This window comes from Schistocerca serialis, chromosome 2 (genome assembly GCF_023864345.2).
Source record: "Schistocerca serialis cubense isolate TAMUIC-IGC-003099 chromosome 2, iqSchSeri2.2, whole genome shotgun sequence".
In the NCBI taxonomy this organism is placed as follows: domain Eukaryota; kingdom Metazoa; phylum Arthropoda; class Insecta; order Orthoptera; family Acrididae; genus Schistocerca; species Schistocerca serialis.
Window position 1 is genome coordinate 152,491,001 of NC_064639.1, and position 19,142 is coordinate 152,510,142.

Sequence of the window (19,142 nt, forward strand, 5' to 3'; positions counted from 1 at the left end):
ATACATGATTAGGTGATTTCGGGATATATATGGCAAAATACGTACATTTGGCTCTAACCTGGATGTAGCCTCGGATGGCAGATACGGGATCATAACTGCATTTCACCTCTATGTCAGAGTGCATCAGTCGCAGCGGCTGTCGAGCGTTGATGTGCCAGTGTTGCGACACCCCACGACCATATATTTTCAGTGGGTGGGAGGTCTCAACAACGTGCTCTTGTGTATCGAGTTAAGTCAGTACAGAAAGGTCAACATTTAGTCTTGCGATACCTTTTGAACGGTGATACATTAGTTGTATGAGGGACAACCGCAGACATAAGCAGTTATAACACGAAGCTGTCCAGTATTTATTTATTTCAGTCTTCCATCTCCACCTCGCACCTCTTTCTGCCCAACTCCTCCTTCCCTCTACCTCTGACCGTCTGTCCAGCTCCTCCTTCCTCCTCTCTTTGTCCACCTACTCCTCCCCCTGTCTCTACCTAATCCCTTTCTCTTTATCCACCGCTCTTCCCTCCTCTCTTTATCCATCCCCCCTATTTCTGTCCACCTCATCCGTCCCACACTCTCCTCCTCACCCCACTAATCCCATTTTCTTGTCCACCATTCTTGGTCAGTCTCCTCCTCTCTCTGTCCATCTCCTCCTTCGCCCCTGCCCATCTCCTGCTCTCCCCTCTGTCCAGCACTTCCTCTTTCCTCTGTCTGTCCACCTCCTCCTCCTCTCCCTTCTCCCTCTCCATTTCGCTCTCCATATCTCTGCCCATCTCCTCCTCTGCGCTCTCTCTGTCCGAGACTTCCTCTTCCCTCCCCCTGTCCATCTCACCCTTCCCTTCTCCCTCCCCATCACCCCCTCCCAATCTCTGTCCATCTGCTCCTTCCCACTCACCTCCACTTCCTCTTCGTCCCTTCCTTCTCCACGTTATCACACTCACCCCAGTAGGAGGCTCCAGGTTCTTACCCTGTACTGCATTTCTTTCTAAATTGTAAGTAAGGTGTGTACCAATCTAGGTCCCAGTGGTTTATCATGAGCTTCTTACCCATTGAGTTACTCGTATACGCACATATCAAATATATTTCACACACATTTAACATATTTCAAACGTAATTGCAGAGCAGCAAGTCGAGGGAATTTCGCCCTGTAGTTTCATTTTCACGCAGCTCTATATTTATGGCGTCGTATATCCTGAATTATGTGCTGTACAATGATAGAGTTTTGCAGGTACACTCTGTGGTACATGTGCCTACCGCCTGTGAAATATCTTGAGAATAAAATTAGTAGCAAATAAGTCATAAATTAAAACGTCGTGCATGATGCGACAGTTTCTAACGCATCTCAATGTTCATGACGTCATATGTCGTAAACTGTCGTAATGTGATATATTTTTCTAGGATCAATCAGCTGTATGTGTGGATGTTGTCTGCGAAATGTGTTGCGATTAGAGATAGTAGAAAAGAAGTAATATATTACAATGACGTGCATGAAGTGACAGTTTTTCCCGCTTCTCAGAGTCTTATAATGGTATTTTTATTGCTACGTTCAGCGGCATATGTGGATACTGTATGGGGAAAGTATTGCGAAAAGAGTTAGTAGCAACGACGTAATAAGTTTAAACGTCTTACATGGCGAGGTACTTTTTCACATATTCAGCGTTTATGGCGAATATCTCCTAAACTGAACGTCGTACAATGAAGTAATTTTTCTGGTACATTCAGTGGCATATGTGAATAATGTCTGTAAAAGATGCCACGAATATTATTAGTAGTAAGAAAGAAATACACTAAAACGTCATGCTACTTGTGGTAGTTTTACTGCGTAAACGCTGAGAAGAGAGTAACAAAACAATTTTTTCCTTTCATCATTTCCTGTGGGTTGTCAGCGAGAAAAAATTTCGTAAATGTTTGAAATTACGTGTAAAGGATGTTGCAAGTCTCTGAGTACTCTCATTCTCAAATAATGTTTGACTAAAGTATGGGTATTACCACGCTATGTACTTTTTCAGTCCCACCACCACCACTTTGATAGGTGGCTGGTTCTTATTCCCACAGTAACTTTTTCCTGAGAGTAAATGATAGGTGTACCAAGTTTGGTGGATATCGGACTAGCGGTTTAGGAGACGATGTGGAACATACATGTGTATGTATGTATGTGTACTTATGTAGTTTATATGGATATGGATTTATTTAACGACCGATTTCGTAGCGTAGAAGTCATGTTATCAGGTTACATGTGTTAAACCCCGACATTAAACTTGCGACTTGGATGGGACCGAATATTCCTTGCCTATTAATAAACGATTCAATAAGTGGGCACTGAACAGATTTTGCGATGGTGGTTGCATTTGAAACAGTATCGTCTGCAGGACGTGCAAAATTAAAAACACCGAGCGAGGTGGCGCAGTGGTTAGACACTGGACTCGCATTCGGGAGGACGACGGTTCAATCCCGCGTTCGGCCATCCTGATTCAGGTTTTCCGTGATTCCCCCTAAATCGCTCCAGGCAAATTCCGGGATGGTTCCTTTCAAAGGATGCGGCCGACTTCCTTCCCCGTCCTTCCCTAAACCGATGAGACCGATGACCTCGCTGTCTGGTCTCCTTCCCTCCCCACCACTCACCCCCCCAAAAAAAAAGAAAAAAAAAACTAAAAACGGATGTTTATAGTCGGCGTCTTCAAGTTTGCGTCACAACGCAGGAGGCGAAGAGAATGAACATTTGGCCTCCAAGCCGATGTTCAGCGACGAAGCAACCTTCAGTTTATCTGGAAAGCTTGATCGCCACAATGTGAGATCGTGAGAGTGTGAGGAAAGTGTAGCACATGAACGACATTCGCCGCAGGTTAATTTTCTTTCGTGCAGACGAAGCTGTATAGCCGTTTTTATTGTATGAAAAGGCTTTGCTGGTATCTCTTACCTTCGTACTCGTATGTTGCCATCATGGCGTTCTACACAACTGACTGCCGATTCCGATAATTTTATCTTGCAAGAAGTCGGGGCACTCCACAACGGAGCTTCGATGCTCGTTGCTATCTGGGCGACGAACCTCCACGTCTCTGGACTGGGAGTATTTATCAAGATGTGGCTCTGTTTCCTTGGCCCCTCAGGTCGCCTGACCTCACGCATTGTGACGTTTTCCTTTGGGTGTAGATTGAGGACCGTCTTTATGTACTCTCAATGCCAAGAACATTTAAAATGCTGAGGTAACGCATCAGTGCCGCTGTGATGACCATCGACAGGATGTTGCTACACAGTGTATGGAAATAGCTTGATAACTGCTTGGACGTGTGTCTTGTGACCAGACGGGCATTCGTAGAACATTTGTGGAGTGAAGAAGCAGACATGGCGAGCTCAAGCTTCTATTTCTGCATCAGTCATACACTCCTGGAAATTGAAATAAGAACACCGTGAATTCATTGTCCCAGGAAGGGGAAACTTTATTGACACATTCCTGGGGTCAGATACATCACATGATCACACTGACAGAACCACAGGCACATAGACACAGGCAACAGAGCATGCACAATGTCGGCACTAGTACAGTGTATATCCACCTTTCGCAGCAATGCAGGCTGCTATTCTCCCATGGAGATGATCGTAGAGATGCTGGATGTAGTCCTGTGGAATGGCTTGCCATGCCATTTCCACCTGGCGCCTCAGTTGGACCAGCGTTCGTGCTGGACGTGCAGACCGCATGAGACGACGCTTCATCCAGTCCCAAACATGCTCAATGGGAGACAGATCCGGAGATCTTGCTGGCCAGGGTAGTTGACTTACACCTTCTAGAGCACGTTGGGTGGCACGGGATACATGCGGACGTGCATTGTCCTGTTGGAACAGCAAGTTCCCTTGCCGGTCTAGGAATGGTAGAACGATGGGTTCGATGACGGTTTGGATGTACCGTGCACTATCCAGTGTACCCTCGACGATCACCAGTGGTGTACGGCCAGTGTAGGAGATCGCTCCCCACACCATGATGCCGGGTGTTGGCCCTGTGTGCCTCGGTCGTATGCAGTCCTGATTGTGGCGCTCACCTGCACGGCGCCAAACACGCATACGACCATCATTGGCACCAAGGCAGAAGCGACTCTCATCGCTGAAGACGACACGTCTCCATTCGTCCCTCCATTCACGCCTGTCGCGACACCACTGGAGGCGGGCTGCACGATGTTGGGGCGTGAGCGGAAGACGACCTAATGGTGTGCGGGACCGTAGCCCAGCTTCATGGAGACGGTTGCGAATGGTCCTCGCCGATACCCCAGGAGCAACAGTGTCCCTAATTTGCTGGGAAGTGGCGGTGCGGTCCCCTACGGCACTGCGTAGGATCCTACGGTCTTGGCGTGCATCCGTGCGTCGCTGCGGTCCGGTCCCAGGTCGACGGGCACGTGCACCTTCCGCCGACCACTGGCGACAACATCGATGTACTGTGGAGACCTCACGCCCCACGTGTTGATCAATTCGGCGGTACGTCCACCCGGCCTCCCGGCCTCCCGCATGCCCACTATACGCCCTCGCTCAAAGTCCGTCAACTGCACATACGGTTCACGTCCACGCTGTCGCGGCATGCTACCAGTGTTAAAGACTGCGATGGAGCTCCGTATGCCACGGCAAACTGGCTGACACTGACGGCGGCGGTGCACAAATGCTGCGCAGCTAGCGCCATTCGACGGCCAACACCGCCGTTCCTGGTGTGTCCGCTGTGCCGTGCGTGTGATCATTGCTTGTACAGCCCTCTCGCAGTGTCCGGAGCAAGTATGGTGGGTCTGACACACCGGTGTCAATGTGTTCTTTTTTCCATTTCCAGGAGTGTATTTGTACATCTAGCATAATGAAAAATTTGTAACTCAGAAAACGAGTGATTCATTTATGGCAGCACTGTACTTCTTTATTAAAATTATTTTCTCTTTTGACGTACTCCACTCGTCTTTTCTGAGAAACAAAGGCAAGGAGGCAATTAACGCGTCAAAACAAAGGGTTCCTCCATGAAGAGATATTTGGTTTTCTTATGTTAAAGGATTGCATGAAAATGAACAAACAGAGAAAAACCGCAAGACCAAGAAGGAGATGTGCGATACACACGAAAGATGGTGGGCGAATATGTACAGCTGAAAGATGATATCTGGTCAAATTTCGGCCGCATAAGAGTGGTGCTAGTAGCAACTCGATGAGGATGCTCGCTATAACGATCGTGAGCGTTAGTTGCGTTTCACATTGGGCGTGGTGAGTTGATGTAAGTAAAAAATGCCTTTAACGCCACAGAGACGCCGTTATGAACACCTCATTGAGTTTTCATTTGATCGCGCGATAGGGCTACGAGAATCTGGATTATCCTTCTGCAGTATTGCAGAAAGACTTGGGAAGAATGTAGCCACTGTAGATGACTGCTGGCACCGGTGTTTACGAGTATGTGCAGTCGCAGGAGGATCGGGCTCCACAGGGCCACGTGGCTCTGCCGACAGGGGACACCATCGCATGTCCCCGGCACATAGTACCGCCTATGCAGCAGCAGCAATTTCAGGAGCAGTAGGCACCACAGTGAGGAAACGAACTGTTACAAATTGATTACTGCAAGGACAGCTCCGAGCGAGACGCCTTGTAGTGTGCATTTCACTGACTCCAAATCATCGCCATCTGCGACTTCAGTGGTGTCAAGCAAGAGCTCATTGGAGAGCAAGGTAGAGATCTACTGTGTTTTCTGATGAGTGCTGGTTTTGCCTCGGCGTCAATGGTAGCCGTGTGTTGGTTAGAAGCAGGCGAATTGATCGCCTGCAACCAACTAGTTGTGGACCGAAACCTGTTGTTATAGTCTGGGGTGCGGAAACGTATGACATCAGGAGGATTACTGCATCCTGACTGCAATTTTGTGGGTCAGTCTGGTGATTCGGCCTTTTGTGCCCCCATCCACGAACGCCATTCCAGGGGGTGGTTTCCAGCAGAGTAACGCTCGCCCACATACCGCTGTCTCAGCCCAACACACTCTACAGAGTGTCGACGTGTACCTTGGCCCACTCGATCATCAGATCTGTCTCCAGTCGAGCACATATGGGATATCATCAGACGACAGCTCCACCATCATCCACAAACATAATTAAACGTCGCTGTGCTGACCGACCAAGTGCAACAGGCATGGAACTCCAGCCCACAAACTAACATCCAGCACCTTTACAACACAATGCATTCACGTTTGTATGCTTACGTTTAGCATGGCGTCTCTTATACCGGTTATTAAAGTACCTGCGTTTAATGTCTGCAACGACTTATCTCGAGAATCTATAATCTTGCGATGTTAACCACTTACCTATGTTACCTAGACAGACATATCTCTGAAATTTCATTCTTTCTTTCTTTCACTTGTGCCTTGTTCCTGCAATGACGCAGGGTAGGCATGGTTAATCGGAATTGGCAAGGTTAATTTAAGGGGTGGCTGGATGCCGTTCCTGCCGCTACCCCATACCCCCGGGATAGAATTAGTATAGCCCAACTGTCTGTGTCTATCGTAATCCGTGGAATAGTGCGAATGTGTTCAGATGTCTGCGAGCTGTGTAACTGAGGCGGAACGTGGGGACCAGCCCGGTATTCACTTAGTGGAATGTGGAAAACTGCCTAAAAACCACATCCAGGCTGGCCGGCACACAGGCATCCGTCGTTAAGCCGCCGGACGGATTCGATCCGGGGCCGGGGCGCCTACCCGAGTCCAGGAAGCAGTGCATTAGCGCTCTCGGCTAACCTGGCGGGTAAATTTCTGAATTTTCATTATTGTACATTTATTTCTTTTCTTTGGTGTTGCATTTCCATTTCGTCAGTGTAGCTTTATGAAGGTTCGGTATTTTTACGTTACAGTTTGGAATGGCCGCGTATAATTGGTCCCAGCGTGATATGCACATACCTGCAAGGGGGCTGGGGAGGGTGGCCTCCGGCGTTGGCTTGACCGCTGGCAGGAGGCGCAGCCGCAGAGGTGGGGGCTGTACTGGAGGAGGATGTGGGGCTGAGCAGGCGTGGCCGCGGCACGCAGTACTCGGACTGGCTGCTGCCCGGAGGCGGCGGGGGCGGCTGCTGCTGCGGCGGCAGCGGCTCCTCCAGCTCGGCGGGCGGCTCCATGGTCCAGGCGGGGCTGAAGGGCTGCGCCGGCGTGTTGGGGTACGTGGTCGCCGTCGACGAGCGAGACATGGCGCCCAGCTTGCTCATGCAGCTCACGCACCGGTCCAGGCCCATAGCTGTAAGCACCGAAAAGCCACTAAGCAGTTGCACGCCACTCAGCAACATAGGTAGCCCTCAAAATTTCTGGTATGTCTACTGGAAATTCTTTTCAAATATCACTTAAAAGGAAGATTTTCCTTCTTGTTGTTGTTGTTACTGTTGAGGTCTTCAGTCCGAAGACTGATTTAATTCAGCTCTCCATGCTACTCTGTTCTGTTCGAGCCTCTTCTTCTCCCACTAACTATTGCAACCTACATCTTTTCTGAATCTGCTTACTGCATTCATCTCAACGTCTACGCTACAATTTTTACTCCCCCACACTTACCTCCAGTGTTAAGTTGGTGATCCCTTGATGTCTCAGAATGAGACGTCTCAACCGATCCATTCTTTCCGGCAAAGTTTTGCCACAAATTCCTCCCCCCAATTCCATTCAGTACTTCCTCGTTAGTTGCGTGATCGACCCACCTAATCTTCTACATTCTTCTGTAGCACCAACTTTCGAAAGCTTCTATTCTCTTTTCGTCGAAACCGTTTATCCTGCATCTTTCACTTCCATACATTGCCACTCTCCAGACAAATGCCTTCAGAAAAGCCTTCCTAACACTTAAATTTATATTCCATGTTAAGAAATGTTTCTTGTTCAGAAACTCTTTCCCTGCCATTGTCAGTCTACATTTTATATCTTCTCAACTTCAGCTATTATCAGTTATTTTTTTGCCCAAATAGCAAAACTCTTTTACTACTTTAAGTGTCTCGGTTCCAAATCTAATTCCCTTACCATCTCTCGATTTAGTTCGACTACGTTCCATTACCTTTGTTTTGCTTTTGTTGATGTTTATGTGGTATCCTCCTTTCAGCATACTGTTCATTCCCTTCAACAGGCTTTCAAAGTCATTTGTTGCCTCTGACAGAATTAGAAATCCATTGACAAACCTCGAACTTTGTATTTCTTTTCCCTGAACTTAAAAATTCCTACTTCAAATTTCTGTTTGGTTTACTTTACTGATTGCTCAATGTATATTTTGAATAACATCGGAGAAAGGCTACAACCGTGTCTCACTCCCTTTTCAGCCACTGCCTCCCTTTCATGCGCCTCTACTCTTATAATTGCCGTCTGGTTTCTGTACAAGTTGTAAATAGCCTTTCGTTCCCCTTATTTTACACCTGATGCCTTCAGAATTTCAAAGAAAGTATTCCAATTACCATTGTCAAAAGCTTTCTCTAGGCCCACAAATGCTGTAAATGTAAGTTTGCCTTTTCTTAACCCATCTTCTAAGAAAATTCTTAGGGTCAGTATTGTCTCGCGTGTTCCTACATTTCTCTGAAATCCAAACTGATCTTCCCGAGATAGGCTTCTACCTGTCTTTCCATTCTCTCTAAAAGAGAACGCGATATGAATTGTGTAGAGTTTGTTTGTGATATTCCTCTAAAGTCACACTGGAACGCTAAATCTGTCTTAGCGACATCTACGTACACTTCTACCACTAACAGCGACATCCTTTACCATTCTCCAAGCAAACAGAGCGGGGCAGAAACAACTGTTTATATTCCTCCGTACCAGCCTTAACTGGTCTTACCGTATGTTCGTGGTCCTTGGCTGCAATAGCACCGGTCTGGAGTCAGCAGAATCCCAGTTCTCTAAATTTTCTTAATAGCGTTCCTCTAAAAGAACGTCACCTTACCTCTGGGGATTCCCATTTGGCTTCCCAAAGCAGCTACAAATACTTGTGTGTCGGTCGAACCTACAGTTAAAAAATATAGCAGTCCGCTTCTGAATTGCTTCGATGTCTTCCTTTAATCCCACCTTCTGGGGATTCCAAACACTTGTGCAATATTCAAGAACTGGACACACTAGTGTTCTATGTGCGGTCTCCTTCACAGATGAAGCACACTCTCTCAGAATTATCTCAATAAAATGAATTCGACCATTCGCCTTTCCTACCACAATCCTCACATTCTCATTCCATTTTAAATCACTCTGAAACGTTATCCTTAGGTATTTAATCGCTCTGAACGTGTCATGTTGCACACTACTAACGCTGTATTCCAACATTAAGGCATTGTTTTTTCTACTCATCTGCATTAAGTTACTTTATTCTACATTAGACTTTGTTTCCGTTCAGCACATCAGCCACAAATCTTGTCTAAGTCATCTTATATCGTTCTACAGTCACTCAAAGGCGACAGTTTGCCGTTTACACCACAGCATAATCAGCAGTTCAGTAATCAAAATTTTTTTTGGTATGATTTTTTTTTATTTTGCTTCCGGAGAAAAGCAAATTTTGGGTGGTCAGCTACTAACATCCTGCATAGCACTGAATGCCAAAGTATAACGGACTGTAAGGGACAGCAATGCACCGGCTTTACGCGATCTGTGGAAATCTTTCGCACTAAGAGAGGTGTTAGCTAATGTGAACATACCAAGAAAATCACTGTTTCGCAATGGAGAGACCTTACGGTGAAAGGCTTATAATCGACTGAGGCGATTCGTCGCAACCGGCTGTTTGCACTGGGACTATGAATTCTTCCGTTTTAATCTGGTTCAAATGGCTCTGAGCACTATGGGACTTAACATCTGTGGTCATCAGTCCGCTAGAACTTAGAACTACTTAAACCTAACTAACCTAAGGACATCACAAACATCCATGCCCGAGGCAGGATTCGAACCTGCGACCGTAGCAGTCGCTCGGTTCCAGACTGTAGCGCCTTGAACCGCTCGGCCACCACGGCCGGCCCGCTTTAACCTGTACCTCCTTGAGAAATATAACGAGGGAGCTAACATTTCTGTAGGTGTGCGACCACCCTGAAACCATCTGGAGACTCCTCAAGGTGGTAAGCCTGTTTGCGATACACCTGGCGGACGAGGCCGTGAGATCGCTGGCAGGTCGCATGCACGTTAAGGTTCATCCATAAAAGCTGAATGTTGACAACCTAGAACGAGGATTAGAGAAGACAGGAACTGGTCAGGAGGAATCGTCATCCAATGATAAGATTTGTCGATAAACTGCCAGCGCTCTGGAAGCGCTAGAAAGGGAGACTGGATGAAAACCGGCGAGGTGGAGAGCGTGGAGTGATGAGATTCTGATATCACATTCGGTGGTCTTTTCGATGTAGGCAGTGATGGCAGAGAATTCATTATGATCTTTTCGAGAAGCTTCGTCTTGGGATTCGTTGTCAGCACTTGGTCTGCACTTACCCTTCCATTTTATGCAAAGCTGCGTGGATTGGCCGCGCGGTTTCATTCGTCATGTCACGGACTGTGCGGCCGCTCCCACCGGAGGTTCGAGTCCTCCCTCGGGCATGGGTGTGTGCGTTGTTCTTAGCATAAGTTAAATTAAGTAATGTGTAAGTCTAGGGACCGATGACGTAAGCAGTTTGATCCCTTAGAAATTCACAGACATTTGAATATTTTTTGTTATCCAGTGATATCTAGTCATTAGGTATTTCATTCGAATCCATCTGATTAACTCATGAGATTTCAGCTTTGTTTTCCTTCCTCTCGCCTGTCACTACTCATTACATCATGTTGTTTTTACTTCTTATTCCAACAGTGATCTGAGTTTTGACTCTTCTGACATATAGTCATTCTGATAATCACTGTGCTGCCTCTGTAATCCAGGCGCATCCAAAATTCACGCTGATCCAAGGGACTACCCCTCGTATTGCTGCTACCCTAAAAGTAAACGCGCCAGTCGTGCGACCCTCGCCAGCGGACCCTTGCATTAATTTTCTCGACCTGTACAAATGGGCCGGCTGTGTGGCCGTGCGGTTCTAGGCACTGCAGTCTGGAGCCGAGCGGCCGCTGCGATCGCAGGCTCGAATCCTGCCTCGGGCATGGATGTGTGTGATGTCCTTAGGTTAGTTAGGTTTAATTAGTTCTAAGTTCTAGGCGACTGATGACCTCAGAAGTTAATTCGCACAGCGCTCAGAGCCATTTTGTACAAATGGAACAGGACATTCCACTCGCACAAATGAAGGAAAGACAGCAGCCCAAGACACCTGCCACCGCCGATCGACGTTGACCGACAGCCGACAACCAATTCAAGACTTCAGGGCAGTGTAACTGTCAAGGTAGCTCCACAGTGCAACCAATTGTACTGCGTTTACCTAGTCCAAGATCCCTGTGATATTGTACACTATATGATGAAAAGTATGAAGGCACCCCTACGTAATGCAGAATTGACTACTAGATGTCACGAGACGCGGACCCGCCAATGTAAAAGGAGGCGGAGAGTATTATCTGGTCAGCAGAGAAGCAATTACAGCATAATGGGTGAGTCAGGAGAACTGTGTGCTTTCGAAAGTCGACTAGTCATCAAGGAAATTTAAATCCTTCAAAAGCTGCTCAAATTGACTGTTGGAGAGGTGACTACCAAGTCGAAACTCGAAAGAACAAACACAGCTACACCAAAATCACACAGACGTCACGTGCTGACGAACAGGAAGGGCCCACTATCGGGGTAAGTGGTTGTAACAAATCGCATGAAACCGGTGGAAAGAACAATTCGTTTTATCCAAGAATCACACCGTTTGGCAATGTGATAGAAGGGTTTGAATTAGGGAGATGCTAAAGAACGTTATCTGCCATCATCTGTAGGTCGGACAGTGAAGTATGGGATAGATGGTGTTAAGGTAAGGAGGTGTTTAGGATGTGATTCATTACTGTGCATAGGAAAACTCTAAGTGTGACAGGATTTGAAGAAATCACGGACAACCTAAATCTGGATCGTGGGACGCTGACATTAACCGTCGTCCCCTTAACACGAGTCCAGAATCGTCATAACGAAGGTTCCGTGAGGAAATGGTTTGTGCACAATAATATTCCTGAAATTAACTGTCCCGCCCAGAGCCCCAAAGGGAACGCTGTTGAACTCCTTTGGGATCAGTGAGAACATCGATTTCACCACAGAATCCAATGTAATTACCGTCTCCAGTTTCTGCTCTTGAAGAAGACTATGCTTCCATTCCTCAACAGATGTACAGCCAATGAAAGCGTCGACAGCAACATTCAAGCCCTCATGAAGGGGAAGCGCTGAACACACCTGACAGTGATTCAGACTAATAGGTGTGCGGAGTTTATGATCAATTTGTTCATTTGATGTTTCTTGTTTTCTTTTTGTACTTTTAATAAATAGTTTTGGTATTACTCTCAGTCATTCTTACGTTTTAGACGCATCCTGTGAAGTGGTGACTTTTGGTTTGATTAACGTTAATCGAGTCTGGAGCCCAATAAATCAATTAATGGTTCCCTATATTTACAGAAGAGTTCCCATTCAATACATTTTAGTACCCACAGTGGGCTCAGTACTATACAAATTACCAATTTTTTGGCGGCCAGCATGAAGCTTGATGATGCGTGAATTTGGAATTGGTATAAAGAGGAGAGTTGGGAAGGAAACTGGGTAACTCCAGAGATCTGTGACTGGTGCTGGCATTGGTCTGCTAATGCTCGGAGCTACTAGCAGGCCTCAAGTCGCAGAATTTTAGGTAGTCGTTATTAGTGGATGTCTATTTCTTTCCCTTCAACACCTTTTCAATATTCTTGCTAAAATGGGGACATGACGTCAGGCGCACTGTTTGGGGTTGCCAGAACTTCCGGTGCGCCATCGTCATCCTATGTGTCACCAAAGCTTTTAATGCCTCATCCCAAGGTTGAATTGGTAGAAAGTGCAAAGGCAATCACGAACATGGAAAAGGGCAAATCAGTAATATTTTCTCTCACTCCATGCAAAAATTATCTGGAAGCTGAAGAGAAGGCAGGAGAGACAAAGAACATAAGAGAAACTCAAAACAAAAAACTGTTTATGGTGAAGAACAGAAACGGCCAAGCCATACGTAAGTTCCTGTAGCCGAGCAGTTCTAGGCGCTTCAGTCCGGAATCGCACTGCTGATACGGTTGCAGGTTCTAATCCTGTCTTGGGCATTAAGTCCCATAGTGCTTTATGCCATTTAAAAAAAAAGGTCAGAAGTTATTTCAAGTTGCAGGAAATGATTAATGGAACGGGTACACCAACTGGAAAAAAATTAAATACAATATTCTTCAGCTTCTTTAGGCGAAGAAGGCGCAGACGAAGCATTCATATTTTGTAGTAAGCTGTAATCAGGCCCATTATCGTTGAAGGGATGGATCCAGTGGTTCAGAATGCTCTGAGAACTATGGGACTTAACATTTGAGGTCATCAGTCCCATAGAACGTAGAACTACTTAAACCTAACTAACCTAAGGACATCACACACATCTATGCCCAAGGCAGGATTCGAACCTGTGACTGTAGCGGTCGCGCGGTTCCAGACTGCAGCACATAGAACCGCTGGACCACACCGCCCAGCGATGGATCCAGTGCTTATCTTGTTGTGCCTGGGCTGATGAACTACGTTCCAGTGCTGACGAAGTAGGCAAATGCTTCGTCTTCCATTTCTGTTCTTAATAACGTCTTTCTATTTTTTACTACGGACGATTACAGAGAACAATGTCTGTATTGGTGTAATAATTGGAAAATTCGAGGTTCTTCGTCAATAATCTGTATTGGTAATTACAGTAGATTTATGGGTCTCTTCTCAGTATTTTTAACGGTCTCTATAGAGGAGACAGGCAAAGTAATGTGAACATCTGTACTTATTTGGGAATGGTTTATTAATAAGGATTTGGGAATGTTTTATTAATAAGGAGTTGGACTCCCATTTGCTCCAATACAGCTGGAATACTTCTTGGAATAATGGCACATAATGATTGTGTAGTTTCCAGTGGAACGTTATCCAATTCTTCGATCGGAACATCTTCTAATTCCTGTAGTGGCCAGTCTGCTCTGCAGTCTGCGCTCGAATACCGCCCATAAGGGTTCGACAGTGTTCAAGTCTGCGGACTGTGCTGCCCAGAGAAGAAGCTGCACGCTCCTCACACCACGATTGTACTATCCTGCTGTGGGAATGGGTGCATTATGGTCCTGAAATATGGCAGCATTGTTGTGAAAAAAATTTGAATCACAGGGTGCATCTGATCAACTAAAATGTTCATATAATCGTTGGCTGTAACACGGCCTTTGAGAGTAATGATGGGACCAGCAGAATACTATGATATGGCTGACCACACCATCACACTTCCACATCCATGATTAACCGCTGGAATCAAGCAATCAGGGTTGTAGGCTTCTTTTGGCCTTCTCTAGACGTAAAGCCAACCCGATGGTGGAAATAGCGAAAACGTTGATTCGTCGAACCCTATGACTTGTTTCCACTGATCAGGCATCCACGATTTATGCTCCTGACACTATGTTTTACGCTACTTTGCGTTGCTTGTCGTCACTAATGTTTTCGGTATAGCAGCTCATCCACGAACGATCGCTTTATGGAGTTCTCAGCGGACAGTGTCGATGGATACGGGGTCTCGAAGATGGCTGTTGAGCAGTGTATCACTTAAGCCACGGTAGTTTTGTGCTGTTTTGACACAATTCGTGTTAGCACACGACGATCTATGTCATTTAGTTTTGATTTGTGCCAACTATTACGTCTACACGACGATATCTTTCCATGTTTTGTGTAGACTGTCATGACTGTTGAAACACGTGCTCTTGAAAAGTTCAATAAGTTGGCTGTGTTGGTTACTGACGCTCCAGCTGATCGGTCCCCCGCAATCTGCCCTCTTTGGAATTCTGTTAGGTCTTTCATTGCACGTCGACCTCAGCCTCTGAATGCGAATACAAAGCGTCCACTACTCGTAAACAACATGCATTGATGCCTAGTCCGTACTGAACACTCACAGTCCAGCGCGACACGTGCCTCACCTGCGTAGTTGACTATCAAATACAACCATCTCATTACTACCACTGTTCACATTATTTTGCCTATCCCCTGTATGTTCTGATTTACCTTTTTGCAGCAGAATAAAAATTTATCTTATTTTCAAGTTATTTCATTCATTTAAATGGGTATCTTAGTTCTTCACTTAACAAAGTGAATACTGTGATTCTTTAACTTCTCCCGGTGTATTTCTTGCTCGAACAGTCCACGGGTGTACTGCCGGTCCATAGTGTCCAACGGGCACAATATTTCGGCGATCAGACATGTCGCCATCGGTAGGTGCCCTGACGAACTGAGCTCCTGAGGGCGGGCGGCCGTCGTAAATCCCCTCCCCCCTCCCCCCGCGAGGCGTTCTCTCCGCGGTCCGCGCCCGCGGCCGCGCGTCGGCGGTCGCTGAGAGGATGGTGTCGGCGTCTGTGGTGGTGTTCCTACTCGGTGTTTCCTCAATATTCGTCCTATTTGCCCCGATATTGCGCCAGTATACGGTATACAGGCGGTGACTATCTCTTCCTCCGTGACTTCGTCCATCTCCACACTCTGTACTGTAGAGGTGGGGCGGAGAGCGCGTCTGATCTGCCATTCCGAGTACCCGTTTTCCGAAATACAGTTTTGAGGTGTTCCGGCTCATGGGGCAGATTCTCTGCTTCCGAGATGGTGCGAGCTCTGTGCACCAGTGTTTTTAGTAGCCCATTCCTCTGCGAAGGGTGGTTACAGCTATTTGCTTGCAAATACAGGTCGGTGTGGGTTTTATTCCTGTATACCCCATGGCCCAGGGTGCAATCACCGAGCGAGGTGGCGCAGTGGTTAGCACACTGGACTCGCATTCGGGAGGACGACGGTTCAATCCCGTCTCCGGCCATCCTGATTTAGGTTTTCCGTGATTTCCCTAAATCGCTTCAGGCAAATGCCGGGATGGTTCCTTTGAAAGGGCACGACCGACTTCCTTCCCCATCCTTCCCTCATCCGAGCTTGCGCTCCGTCTCTAATGACCTCGTTGTCGACGGGACGTTAAACACTAATCTCCTCCTCCTCCTCCTCCTCCAGGGTGCAATCCGCTCTTCTTTTGACCATGACGTCCAGGAATGGTAAACTTCCTTCTGCTTCGGTCTCCACAGTGAATTTCATGTTCGGGTGTACGGAGTTCAGGTGTGTAAGGAAGTCTAGGAGCTTGTCCCTTCCATGGGGCCATATCACGATCGTGTCATCAACATAACGTAGAAAACAAGTAGGTTTCCATTTGGATGACGTCAAAGCTTCCTCCTCGAAATACTCCATATACAAATTCGCGGCTACAGGCTAAAGTGGGCTCCCCATTGCGACTCCTTCTGTTTGCCCATAGTATTCCCCATAAGGACGACATTGAGAAGATGCAGAGCCTGCTGAGTGACGAATCTTACTGGAAGACCCCACAAAGGTGAATACTTTTTACGCTGATGAAGGTTATTCTACACTGACGGCGGGCATGTTATCGAATACGTAAGAGACCTACCTGATTAACCTTAATCTGCAAACTTATTGTCTACTGAATGTAACTTATATGAATTAAAAGTTATGCCCTGCTTTCCCCTCCTACTGGAACGCCCACACTGCAGGCAGGTTAAAGGTGAGCAGGAGCAGAGCGGCTAGCACAGTGGCACAGTGGCACAGTGCGGCACCCACCGGGCGTGATCGCGCCGTGCCCCGCGGCGGGCGGCCAGCAGTAGTGCTGGTCGGAGGAGAGGTCGCTGACGGAGCCCGCGTCGCCGCAGCCGTAGTTGCTGTCCAGCTCCAGCTGCAGCTGGCCGCCGCCGCCGCAGCCCACAGGCGTCGTCTCCGTCGACATCCACATGGGCGGCTCGCCCTCTCCTGTCCCGTGCAACCTGCGCAACATCCGTTTCATTCAATCAGTGCCGTGGTGCAGCAGCATGCTTCGGTACAAGGATACCTTAATGAGCTACTAAAGTGTCGTTCTGTGCAGGGAGTAGACCCCCCCTCCCCCCCAAGAGGGATCACTACCGATAAAATTTTATTAAATAATTTTACCATTCATAATGTACGGCAGTAGCGGGATTGGGCATACTGTAGTGGAAGGTGCTGGACGGAAGACCATGGTCGGCACATTCCTGCCACGTGCTCCTCGGTCAGGCTCTAGTCCCACGGGTTGGTTGCGCTGACGAGGGTACGCACATCTTTCTCATTTGTCCAAATATACGAGGCCATTTTTATAAGTACCTTTTTTATTACATAAACACAACTGTATTTTTGAACTTATTTGTTACTTCATCAAAATATGTGTCTTAATCAACACATCAGCACAATTTCTGTACATATTACAGCATTCACCATCACAAACAAACATTTTCTGAACTTCATATTGAGCAGACTTCACCTTTCCCAACCACTACTGAACGGTCGTTTTAACGTCATAGTTATTAATCAGGTTACCTTCCATTCAGATATTGACTTGTAAACAATAGATTTCAGCTATCAGTCGTCCTTTTTAAAATTTATTGGCAGATCCAGATTTCAGCTAGAATCTAGCCATTCTCAATGCACTGTCCTTTTTTATCAATGCATGTTCATTGAACTGTGGATGAAGCCCGACCAACAGGCATTACATGCATTGATCAAAAATGATAGTGCATTGAGAATGGCTAGTTTCTAGCTGAAATCTAGATCTGCCAATAAAATTTAATTTAAAAAGGACGACTGATAGTAAATCTGTTATTTACAACTCATAGTTATTTCCATGGCGCTCACCACTTAAGAACATTTGAAACCTGAGCAAGTTCGCTAGAAATGTCAACAATACAATCTTTAAACCACTCGGGACATTGCCTTTTGTATATACTCATCATCGCTGAGGACAGAAACTTGAAATTTTGAGAAGGTGTGGATCTTATACTGTATACGTCGTTTAAGAAGGGATTTTTCGAACTTCCTAACGTAGGCGGGTGAATAGTGGATAAAAGCCTTTTTTGAAAAATGTCGCTATTAGGGAAAATTCGAAGCTAGATCTATGAAAGTAGGTATTTGCGTTCCCGGTCAGAAATAAAGAAATACGTGTCACAGCAATTTTGAAATTTTACATCGTGGGGCTAAACAGCAAGTGAGGGCCTTTTTTTAAAAAAAAATATGTCATTATTAAAGAATTACTTAAGTATTTAAAGCTACATCTATGAATACTGGTATCTGACTTATCGGTTACAAATTAAAATATTCTTTTTCAGTTGGTTTTGGAAACTGTACCCTAAGGGGGTGAAATAGCAGATGAGATTTTTATGAAAATATTATGTAATCGAAGTATTTTTAAAGCTAAATCTATGAAAATTTAAATTTAGATTCTCATTTAGGAATAAAAAATACGTGTTTCCTTGTTTCTGGAGACTCAATCCCTACTTGGGTGAAATGGGGGAAGTAAGTTTTTATGGAAATATTTCATTCTGCAAACAGTTTTGAAGCTAAATCTTTGGAAACTGGTGTTTCACTTTTCGGTTGTAGACGAAATAATACATGTTTCACTGTTCATGGAAATTCAACACATAAAGGGGTGAATATCGTCAGACTGATTCACTGACTCATCAACGCCCAGCCCAAACAACTAATGATATAAATTTGAAATTTGGAGAAAGTGTGGATCTTACATTGTAGGCATGTTTAAGAAGCGATTGTCCGAAACTCCACTCCTAAGGCGGTAAAATAGGGCTTTTGGAAAGTATATCGCTATTAAGGGGATTTAGAAGCTAGAACTACGAAAACTGGTCTCACGTTTCTCAGTCAGAAAATTAAAAAATACATGTTCAGCATTTTTGGAAATTCAACCACTAAAGGTGTAAAACAGTGAATGAAAATTCTTTTGAAAATAAATAATTATTTAAATACTAAAGGATTTTTAAAGCTACATCTATGGCAAATGATATTTGACTTCTCGTTTAGAAAAAAATACTTGTTTCAGTGTTCTGGAAATTCAGCCCCTAAGCGAGTGTAACAGGGGATGAAAATTTTTAAGAAAATATTTCGTTACATTAAAAAATTTAAAGCTAAAATCATGAAAATTGGTATATCACTTCTCGGCTAAATATAAAGAAATATTTGTTAGTAGATGAAAGGTGCTATGGAAATGTCTCCACAAGAACAGAAAAGGCATGATTAACAAAACCTTTGGACTCCAGCTGTCGAATC

General features: G+C 45.7%; 1 protein-coding gene across 1 annotated transcript in view; it reads right to left on the reverse strand.

Moving 5' to 3' along the window:
• Positions 1–19,142, reverse strand: part of LOC126455814 (uncharacterized) — a 394,337-nt gene that overhangs the window by 85,149 nt on the left and 290,046 nt on the right. The window contains exons 9-10 of the mRNA XM_050091575.1: positions 16,641–16,840; positions 6,875–7,202 (exon numbers count right to left, since the gene is read on the reverse strand). Coding sequence (XP_049947532.1) covers positions 6,875–7,202; positions 16,641–16,840 — 528 coding nt within the window. The remainder of the gene's footprint in view (positions 1–6,874; positions 7,203–16,640; positions 16,841–19,142) is intronic.